This window comes from Ziziphus jujuba, chromosome 4 (assembly GCF_031755915.1).
Source record: "Ziziphus jujuba cultivar Dongzao chromosome 4, ASM3175591v1".
Taxonomy (NCBI): domain Eukaryota; kingdom Viridiplantae; phylum Streptophyta; class Magnoliopsida; order Rosales; family Rhamnaceae; genus Ziziphus; species Ziziphus jujuba.
In genome coordinates this window covers 16,626,067-16,636,865 of record NC_083382.1, presented here as the reverse complement: position 1 = coordinate 16,636,865, position 10,799 = coordinate 16,626,067, and the positions used below count along the sequence as shown (strand labels likewise).

At 30.6% G+C, this 10,799-nt stretch overlaps 2 protein-coding genes across 7 annotated transcripts; one reads left to right on the top strand and one right to left on the bottom strand.

Moving 5' to 3' along the window:
- The first annotated feature begins 1,024 nt into the window (after positions 1–1,024).
- Positions 1,025–5,682, top strand: LOC107417291 (ADP-ribosylation factor-like protein 8c). Its single transcript, XM_016025907.4, has 6 exons — positions 1,025–1,399; positions 4,050–4,131; positions 4,217–4,249; positions 4,335–4,456; positions 5,101–5,262; positions 5,381–5,682. Exons 1-6 carry the CDS (start codon positions 1,362–1,364, stop codon positions 5,496–5,498), a joined length of 555 nt encoding a protein of 184 aa, XP_015881393.1. The 5' UTR covers positions 1,025–1,361; the 3' UTR covers positions 5,499–5,682.
- Positions 5,683–5,859: 177 nt separating this feature from the next.
- LOC107417290 (protein TIFY 6B) lies at positions 5,860–8,679 on the bottom strand. 6 transcript variants are annotated; one of them, XM_048472084.2, is made up of 6 exons: positions 8,585–8,619; positions 8,269–8,374; positions 7,431–7,609; positions 7,079–7,338; positions 6,428–6,521; positions 5,860–6,301 (listed from the first exon to the last, which is right to left on the bottom strand). In XM_048472084.2, exons 2-6 carry the CDS (start codon positions 8,354–8,356, stop codon positions 6,116–6,118), a joined length of 807 nt encoding a protein of 268 aa, XP_048328041.1. In that variant the 5' UTR covers positions 8,357–8,374; positions 8,585–8,619; the 3' UTR covers positions 5,860–6,115. The 6 variants fall into 6 exon arrangements, with proteins under 6 accessions (XP_048328041.1, XP_048328042.1, XP_048328043.1 ...); XM_048472085.2 differs by lacking the exon at positions 8,269–8,374 and having other exon boundaries at positions 8,585–8,679; XM_048472086.2 differs by lacking the exon at positions 8,269–8,374 and having other exon boundaries at positions 8,506–8,642.
- Between the last annotated feature and the right edge of the window lie 2,120 nt (positions 8,680–10,799).

Here is a 10,799-nt window from a genome sequence, read left to right as displayed (position 1 = left end):
TTTTTTAAAAGAAATAATTATTCTTTAAAATTGAGTTATCTGTACTCTTATGAAATAAATTTTTCTAGAATTGAAAATATACCAAATAAAGAAACAATTAAACCTATTAAATAGTTATTCAATTTATATATCTATTCTGCATATCAAGGTAACCTAAATTATTTTATTTTTATTTTTATTGGAAAGAAGTGCACAACCATGACCAAACTTGCACTAATTAGAATGACTATTGCCATTCGAACTCCTAAGGAGCAGCAAGTTTTTTTTTTTTTTTTTTTTTTTTTAGGAGCAGTAAGTTAAGTAATATATATACATATATATATTTATACACATATTATATCTTAATTTTTTTTAATTTGTATTAATTAAAATTTAATCCATTAAAATTTGAAAATTAGGATTAAAAATTAAAAAAAAATATCGTTAATATTATTTGAATAATTGTAACTTTTTAAAATTAAAAAAAACTAAATTATATTTAAATCAAATGTCATAAAATATAGACAAAATAAATAAAAAATTAAATTAAGTAATAATTTTTCAATCTTCAAAACTATGATAAATGTATTAATCATGCCAATGCATGCCTACAAATCTTTCATTTAAAACATCACTCAACCATAATACTCTATTTAAAAAATGTCATAGTTTTTTTTTTTTTTTTTTGAAAAAAAAAAAAACATATTTAGATGTTCATCTCCAGTATTATTTTAAAAAAATAATAATAATTAATGAAAAACTATAATACTCTATAACAAATAAAAATCTTATTATTATTATTATTATTAATAAAAAATTAATATGATGAAAAAGGTTAATTCTTAAATGTTTTTATTTGTATATATAAAAATACAGGTTCGAATCGAAGAAAAAAAAAAAAAACAGTTTATAATTTAGATAAATTGTTAAAAAATAAAAAACCAACAAAATATTAAATGTCTTAAATATGTGTATCATTAATCAAATAAGCTAAACGTTTACACAAAATGTGACAAAAGAAACAACAAAGATCATCCAATAAAACAAGACAATATGAAAATAAAGTAAAAATCAGAAATTAACAAACCTACCGAATTGAATGAGATGACTGCTGGGATAGAAAATCTAAATCCTTGTGATGATGGATAGCACACCTGGAATGAAAACATCATGAAATTTTGTTTGGACTTTCACTTGTTGCAAATAGCTAGCAGAAAACGGACAGACTGTAAATCACAACAAAAATAAAAATAAAAGATTCCTTTTAGTCGGCGAAGTTTCCTTGCTGTAGTTTCCCCCTTCTCTCATTTTCGCACTTTTTCTTTTCCCTCGGACGGAGCTTTTCATTACCAGAACGACCAACCCACCTTTTTTGCGTCGTAATGGGTTTATGGGATTCCTTACTTAATTGGCTCCGGAGGTAACTCTTCTCGTCTTTTTCGTATTTTTTAAAAATATATATATTGGCTTATTTTGATTCTGGGTTTGCTTTGATTTTCACTTGGAATGTTGTTGATGTTGGCTACCGAGGAAAAATTGTGATAAACGTTAATGGGTTATTATAAATTTTAAATTTTGATAACAAATTGATCAGGAAACAATTAATTTCAATCATGAAAGGGAAATATATATTTCTAAGCTAGAAAAATATAATGAAGGTGATGGTGTGGCTTTTATTGCTTTATTATAGTTAACAGACTGCGTATTCAACTTTTTTGTGTGTTAGAAATAATTTGAAGTTCACAAAGTTTATTAAATTCTTGCTTGTTGTTTTCTAATTAAATCATATACCCTCCAATAACGAAAACATAATAAAACCACTAATGAAATCAGATGAAAAATGGAATAGGGTGAGTTCCGTAGCTTTCCACAAACTGAAAATTTTATGCTTTACATTGTTTGAGATGGAATAGTTTGTCAAACCCATTTCCCCCTTTGTCTGTTATAGCATGATAACCCCATTCTTGGTTGCCTTGTATTATTCACATGTTCACAGTGTATGTGGTGTGGATATATTGTTTGGAGAGTAGTAGCATATTCCTATGAGTTAGTTAGTCCACCAGGTTGTCATCTTCTGCCACTCTTTTGCACCTACTCAGACTTGGGCCTTAACATACAAACCAAGATGTAAAGTTAGGATTGAATTTTGACTTCTCTATGGGCGAGAACTTCTAAAGATTTTGATGAGATATCTCTTTCTACGCTTCAACTAGGATAGAAGGATACTTTATAATTTAGCCTAATTTTAATGGCTGTTGTTTTCTTCTTCCTTTTTTGTTTATTGTTTCTTTTTCTAAATGATGTGTATATTTGTGTGTATCAGTACGTAAGTTGCTATTGTTTGAATTGCCGGTTCTTTCTAATTCCTTAGAGGATGTAGGTAGCTCTGTTTCTACATATTTTGTCTCTTTCACCTGCTTTTGTTGGTGGTCACAGTGGGGCGGGTTATTGATGAAACTATGTTGTTGGCCTTTGGGTTGTGATTCATATCTGAGTTGCTTTTATAGATCTGGTACTAGATCCAGGTGCTTTTGTTGGTTGTGGAAGTGTGGGTAGGGCATTGGTTAACATATTGTTGATTTTGTGATTGTCATTTGTATCTTTGAGTTAGCAGTTGAGGACATTGCATTACAATCCGATAAGAAACCAAGTTTTACCAAAATTGATATTCCAAGTTTACATATTAAATTTTTCTCACTGTTTTTTCCTTTTACTTGCTACGGTAATATATGTTTTGTGTTCCATTAAAACTTATAATTTTTTGTGCAAAACTACCATGGTATTTAGCACTTTAAATTATGGACTGGCTAGAAATTTTTGAAAAAAATTTGCATATTTTTATCTTATGTACATATGTATTGCTCTAATCTGGCTTTCAAGGCACAAAAAGTTTCCAAACTCTTTATTTTAAGCCTTTAGATAAGTTTAATATACAATATAAAGACTCCCATTGGCTAAAGTTTGTCAGACACATTTCTTCAGCATCTTATGCTCACCCCGTTTATAGTATGAGATCCATGTATAGCTTTTGTCTGATCTTTGGGCATCGGTGGTGCCTTGAATTCTTCCACTGCTGTTGAATTTCAATGGTGAGTGTGCCCTTGTGCTCAATTGGTGTTTCTTCTTTTTCCCTCCCCTGTCCTGAGCAGAATGCATTTAGCTTCTGAATAACTTCCTCGTAATTTAATGGGTCACATAGATCCGCGCTTCTCAAAATCTCTAAACCCCTTCTTCTTGCTGTTCTTTAACCGTACGTCTGGCCATTGGTCAGAGAAGCTCTTCTCTGGTTCGAAGCTCTTGAATGCCAATAAACGATTCCACCGTTTTGCCTGTATGTCAACAAATTTAGCTATGTCTTGAATATCCACTGTAATCTTAAGCAAACTTTGTTTCGTTTATCTCTTTCACCAGCAACATATCAAGTGCCCAGTCTCTGCAAAGCGAGATCCATACAATGTATGCCTATATACTATTATTATATAAATCCTCCAAAATTTTGATGGTTTTTTTTTTTTCCCCTACTCCATTAGTTACCATAAATTGAAAAGCTTGAAATGTTAGGAAGTGCAGGTGCATACCAAGCTAAGAAAATAGACAAATTAAAACAGCTCAAAACTGAACATATGGTTGCTATTTAAAAGAATAATATAATACTACCAAGAAAACAGATATAAAAGGTCAGTCAGATCCTTGCGTTGTTATTAGTATTATTTTTCTTTTTTTGGACTTTCAAAACAATATCAAAAAAGTTTCTACCATTTCTATATTGAATTCCTGTATTTTTGATTCTCGAAATACTATATAATTTATTGTTTTCTTGTGCAAATTTTTGAAAGAAAATTATAACAATTATATGTTATAGTAATGAAATTACATGTTTGATATTGTAGTTCCTTGATTGTCAATCAACAATTAATTGGTTTGAGTAGCTATGGGCTGTGATATACTAATTTCCATATCTTTGATACTTAGCAACTAACCTAGAGAAGTAAATTTTCTTTTCTATTCTATTAGATGATCAATATGCTACCTTTTTTTTTGTTTCTTCTCACAATACTTCTGGATGCCAGCCTATTCTTTAAACAGGAAATGGAATTGTCTCTAGTAGGGCTTCAGAATGCAGGGAAGACGTCTCTTCTAAATTCCATTGCTGTGAGTGAACCAAAAAACCCTCTGCAAATCCTTTCTGGTATATGTAGTGGCTATCTCCTTGTATTGATCCCTTTATGTTTTACAGACAGGGGGCTACAGTGAGGACATGATTCCAACTGTACGTATCTTTTACCTTGGAAATCCTAGATTAAGCTTTCTGTGATGAAAAGGTTATACAGAACTAATAAATGCTGAATAACCAGGTCGGATTCAACATGCGTAAAGTTACAAAGGGAAATGTGACAATTAAACTTTGGGACCTAGGAGGGCAAAGGAGGTTCCGATCAATGTGGGAACGTTACTGTCGTGGTGTCTCTGCAATTGTGTAAGTTTTCACTCTGTTTTAAGTTTTCCTTTGTTGCAATCGTTTTTAACTTTCTATATGCCAATGCTACTGGCTTCTAAAGAAATGAATGAATGTTTGCCCACATGCAAAGTTACTCTGCCTTTAAATTGGATTTACCTGTATCAGCAATATTCTTATTTTCCAAATCAAAAACTCCATGATCAATTATTTTGCACATTAAAAGATGTCTACTTTGTGTTTTTTACTCAAAGTACACCTCATTGAATTGGGTGATTGTTAGATTTATAATAGAAGAGTTAGAATATAAATTAATCCACAACTCTTTCTTGAAATACAAACATCTGTAGTTCTTAGGATATTTGTTACTCTTCTTTCTTTCTTACTCTTATGTTTTTTGTTTATGTTTTCCCTTTTGATTTTTCCCAACTCTTATCTGCTAATGAATTGTGATTCATTGTCGTTTCCTTGCTGTAATGTGCCTCTGCAGGCATCTGTTTTTCCACCTTTTTATGTCTTTATATGTGCTGCAGTTTTAGCTCTTAGTGGCTGTTGTCTCCCTTAGCTAATAGTTCTGGTGTCTTGAATTTGTATCATTTTTAAGTCTTCTTGTGTCTGAATTTGTATCATTTTTAAGTCTTCTTTTTGGATGTACGCTATGATAGGTATGTTGTCGATGCTGCTGATAGAGACAGTGTTCCAATATCTCGAAGCGAGCTACATGATCTCTTAACAAAACCTTCCCTGGCTGGAATTCCCCTACTTGTTCTTGGGAACAAAATTGATAAGTCAGAAGCTCTTTCGAAGCAATCTTTGGTTGATCAGCTGTGAGTTCAATAAACCTTACCTAATTTGCAAAATCAGTAAGATATTTGCTAAAAATCGGGCCTTTCTTAATGATTCTATTCATCTAAATCTTGATATTTTTGTGATGGGTGGTTTCAGAGGCCTCGATTCAATCACAGACAGAGAGGTTTGCTGCTATATGATCTCATGCAAGGATTCAGTAAATATAGATGTTGTAATTGATTGGCTTATCAAACACTCTAAAACAGCTCAATGATTGTCAATGAGTTAAGACTTTAAATTGTGTTTGTTTAAGGTTCTTGGAAATCATGATTGTAAGCTGAGAAGCAAATCAAAACAAACCATTCCTATGGAGATTGTTGCACATGTTCTGTTCAGGTTAGATCCCAAATGAGTTTTCTGTATTGGGTTTTGATTGTTGAGGGCAAGTTTTTGTTGCATTTTCTGTTGTTAGATTTCCTTTCTCGTGGTAAAGTCTCTCCTGCATTCTGCAAGTTGCCAATTATTTTGGCAATTTTCAGGTTGGCCAGATTATCATTCTATACTTTTATATTATACATCTCCTGTGTCTCTAATGATAATACATCATTAAGCTGTGAATTTGGCGAAAACAGTGATTCTACATAGAAAACGAAACAAAACATATCAAATTTCTGATCAAATTCTACATATTACAATTGATAAATATGATTAGGTGAATTATGTCGCTGGTTGTTTCTAGCCAAGCTTGTCGCTGGTTGGTCTTTGTGCAACACGGTTTAGAACTTGAGGAACAGGCGCTGCAGCCTGCGGCACAAACTAGTCACTCATTAAAATGTCACAATATGTAATCATATTTGAATAGATATTACATAGGTTTTCAATATTGGTGAACTATATATTATAAGGCAAAGTCAATTTCCTTTGTTCACTTGCTTCCAAATAAGTTATAAAAGTAGAATATTGTACGGAATTTGAATTAGTTTTAAGAGGCTTTGCTTCTGCTTGGCTGTCGCTTCTGGCCATTTCTCCCACTGAGGGCATCGAACCAAATTTAGCCATAGACATTATCACTTCAGCCTATTTATACAGCATTTCAAAAAAAAAAAAAAAAAACAATTAATAATTACTTTTAATTAGAAGAATTTTGAATGAGTTAGAGCTAGATGGAACTCTTAATTTAGGAGAAATTTAATTGATCATCACCTGCTGAGGAGAAATGTCATCATAAACATAGACATTATCTCCATAAAAAATGGTCAACTTTTGAGCAGGTACGTCATATGCTTTGGCTTTGTTTCTACGAAATAATCAACAATAAATATTACATGGATAGTTAGCTTATAATTAGCGACTACTTTATTTCATCAATTAGAAATTTAGGAGTTTAATAACTATATATATTAGTCTTCTCTCAAGCCAACGTCATAGTTTTATGTTTTATAGTAAGGATTACCATAATAATCTTTTATATTTTTGCTTTTGTAAACGATGAGTTCTAGCCTAATTAAGCAAATCTAAAGGCTGCAGTGAAAGTTTAAAATATCAAATCAACATGATGAGAGACTAATTTTAGATATATATCTTTATTTTATTTTATTATTATTTATATATATAAATATACAATCAGATTTAAATCAAATTTATTTTATTTTATTATCTAAGATTTATCTTATATGATTATTAAATTCCTATTTAAAAAAATAATATTGATTCATTAGAAAAATTCAATAATCATAAAAAATAAAATAAAAAAATTGTAACTTAATAATATAAAATCCATCTTATTTTAGATTGAATAATCTATATATATATATATATATATAAATGAATAAACACAGATAGATAGATAAATACCTTACATCAGTTGCAGTATTGGAATTTGTTCCCTGATTGACAACAGCATGACCCATTTGATGAGAGAAATTAGATGGTAATCTTTCCATATTCGACATCCCTCCAAAATATGGGTTAGTTGGAGCAGTTTTACCACTACCACTCCCTGTATTCTCAGTGGAGGTAGCAACACTAGTGGGGAATGGAATACGTTTATTTCTACTCAATAATACTGAGTTGTCTGGGGCAGGATCTTTCATTTCCCTGTTGTAGTAGTTACTCTGTAACCATACAAGAATAAGGTTAAATTAGAAAAAACAAAAAAAACAAAAACAAAACAAAACCAACCATTCTCATTTACAGCTAATCCAACCTGTGCTAAATTAGGAGTGGTTTTGATGGTATAATCGATAGAATTATAGGAAACAGGAAAATATGTTGGAGAAGATGAGTAGAAATTCTCAGTTGTTTGCCTTTGAAGCTGGTCTGTTTTCTGGTGATGAGAAAGAGAAGAGAATCTGTTTGCACTTGATGAACATTGCACTCCACCACCTACTCCATGTGTTCTTGAAAAGTTTAGAATATTACTTTTAATAATTTGGTGATATTGTTATAAATAACTCATCCAAATTAAATTACTAAATTACTATAGGCTAACTTTCCAACACTCACTCAGAAAAATTTGAAATTTGAACCTCATTTTTCCATATCCATGAATGCTTAAATGATTCAATCACTAGGTAATTTTCAGCCTCATACACTTGCAAAACAGATGTTGTAAATCATAAATTCCTAACAAAATGATGTTAGATAAACTTTAATTGTATCAAAAACATAAAATTTCCATTAATTTTTGGTAATATATAGAAATAAACACAGTTCCAAATAAAGCAGAGTATCCAAACAAATGTACAACATATTATTCCCCGAGAAAAAAAATTGTATATTCTAACTACTGTCATCTGTGCGCGTCCAACTTATCCATTAAACAGGAAAAAACCATTAAACAGGCAACATAAGCTGGAAAAAACCATTAAACAAACAAGATCTGGAAAAAACCATGACTAATAGGGAGAGAGATTTTCTATATATTCTCACATGACTAATATCTGGAAAAAACCATTAAACAGGCAACATAAGCTACCCAATAGCAGAAACTTGTTTATACATATATGTATATATATATATATAAGTTATGCATGTATATATACCTGAAGAATGAATGATTGTATGCTTAAATTTCTTTCTAGCAGTCACACAAGACTCTTCCCACTTCAAACCCAGAAAACCTCTCTCCATTTCAAGTTAGCCAAGAGACTGGAAATAAGAAAAAATAAAAAATAAAAGAAGAGGAAGAAGACACAAAAAGCTATACATGTAACACTGATACATATCTATATATATAACACAACCATATATATAAAAAGTATGCGAAACGACATGCATGCAATGGGATGCATTTCCTTGCGTCATCAATTAATATTATGATCAATTTAACTTTTAGGTCTTGGAAAAGGCAATGTTCACCATAAATGCTATGCTGAATCCGGTACACCACCACCAACCTATGGAAGGGACAGAAAAAAAGACTCATATATATATATATATATATGTCCCACTCCCACAAACTTTGATCCCAACTTTTTCTTTGAATTCAAACGTTTACAATAATTGCATGCCAGTAAATATTTTGTTTCCATCTTGGCATTGGGATAGTTGGAATAGCAGTAAATAGTAGTAAATAGAATAGATCATCAATCAAGAAAAATAGATTGACAGCAACATTGGAGATGGACAATTTTCTGATTCCATTATTATCAAAATGACTCGTGCAAGTAAAGAAAGATCGATTTTAATATATATATATATATATATGTATAAAAAAATTAAAAAATAATAATAAAAAAAAGAGATCGATTTTTGTTTGTAATTATTTTTAGGTCCACACAACTCATCACTTTGAATATGAAATCCAGGTAGAATATTGATTGACGTGAACATGACAATGCCCAATGGGTCCCTCTCTGTATCTCATGTCCATAAAGTTATTATTTCATTTTTTTTTTCCTATAAACGGAATGATTTTTGTGCCCATTCATAGTGGGGAAAAAAAGCAATGGACTAGAAAAGAGAAAACCCCCTCTTTTTGTGTGCATTATATATTATATAAATAAATGTTTTCTATTTGTTTGGACATCAATATTTTTTTTGTATACGAAAGTTAAATTTAGATTATTTTATCTGTAATGTATATGGTGTAGTCTTCACTTTTTACTCTGTTACCTATATTATCCCCCTGCATATCCCATTAAATGCCATGCACATATAAATTTATGCTAAAACTATTGATATTTGTCATTGAAAGATTCAAATTGAAAAAGAAACTCATTCAAAAGAGAGGGGGGGGGGGGGGGGGGGGGAATATATATATATATATTTTCTTCGTTTTTTTTTATATACAATGTTGTTATAAATGATAATTACTAATTTATATAGTCAATTTAATTAAAGTGTTTAATTATATCATATTTTATATTGAAACTTTAAAATGATTTAATTGTAACTAATTAAATTGCAATTTACATGTCCCCTAATCTTGCAGTAGATGTTGCAGTAAGGCCTTTTTTATATGGTTTATGCTAGTCAAAAGGAGGGCATAGCATGGGAAGATTTAATTTAATCAGAAGTATTCTCATTTCAACATTACATGTTAAAAGAATTTACTGGCTTTGTAATGACTATTCTTTTTCTGATATATATGTATTCTAAAATAAAATTATTGTGCGAACGATTCATATACGGATTATGGATATTAACTACGGTTTTTGAAAAAACCATTATTAATATTCTCCAAACCATTATCAATACTCATATACAAAAAAAGTATTGATGATGGTTTTTTCAAAAACTTTTATCAATATTCAAGGTCCATATACAAACCGTTCTTACCGTAACATATCATATCTCCTCTATATTGACGCTTAAATCATTATGAAAACAAATAAACTTTCGTTCAATTATAAACTCAACCAAGCAAGCAAAGCTAGTAAAGCATAAGCAATTCACTTATTCATTGGTGATGACAAATGATATTTTTCATGTGTAGACATGCACATACACAGTTACGCTAAGAAAAGCGAGAGGTACTTAAAATTTATGAGCACCCTCAACCAAAAAGAAACGGCCGTTGGTAGCATGAAAATTTTGGTTGAAACGGTGCATTTTTCTTCACTCCTCTCCTTCTCAAACAACCTGATTAGGGGACAAATTGCCTTGAAATTCCAAAACTTTCTCCTGCTTTGAATACGCGGTCGAAACACAAGTTCCCAAACTTGAAAACCAAAATAGAGTCTAACCGACTTTCAAAACCTCGTTTTAATAGAAGATAACAGATCATCATGAAATCTGATGTAATATTGAATTATAAAATGTAATGGTTATTTTTATTATTATTATTATTTTTTTTTATGTTTTTTGTGGTTTCCTTAATTTTACTTGTTTAGATTATACATGTTATTTTGACAGCTATCCCACTGGACTCTTCCATAGTAGTCACACCAAAGACATGGCATTAAAAGCACAAATCTGATCTAAACCAAGAGACAGGGCTCCTAAAGCAAAACATTTTTTTTTTTTTAATTTTATTTCACATGGATTCAATAGAAATTAGGTTTATTAGGAACCACAACTGAGAAATAGAGCAATGGAACCAAAAAGAAGCTTATTAAATCCCAATTGTAGA

Bases quoted from the DNA above. Each gene is read 5' to 3' on its own strand.
- LOC107417291 (XM_016025907.4), top strand. From the start codon at position 1,362: ATGGGTTTATGGGATTCCTTACTTAATTGGCTCCGGAG. The intron at 1,400-4,049 runs GTAACTCTTCTC...TCTGGATGCCAG, and splicing joins TTACTTAATTGGCTCCGGAG to CCTATTCTTTAAACAGGAAA. The intron at 5,263-5,380 runs GTGAGTTCAATA...GGGTGGTTTCAG, and splicing joins CAATCTTTGGTTGATCAGCT to AGGCCTCGATTCAATCACAG.
- LOC107417290 (XM_048472084.2), bottom strand. From the start codon at position 8,356: ATGGAGAGAGGTTTTCTGGGTTTGAAGTGGGAAGAGTCTTGTGTGACT. The intron at 7,610-8,268 runs GTATATATACAT...CACATGGAGTAG, and splicing joins TACAATCATTCATTCTTCAG to GTGGTGGAGTGCAATGTTCA. The intron at 6,522-7,078 runs GTATTTATCTAT...ATTATTTCGTAG, and splicing joins AATACTGCAACTGATGTAAG to AAACAAAGCCAAAGCATATG.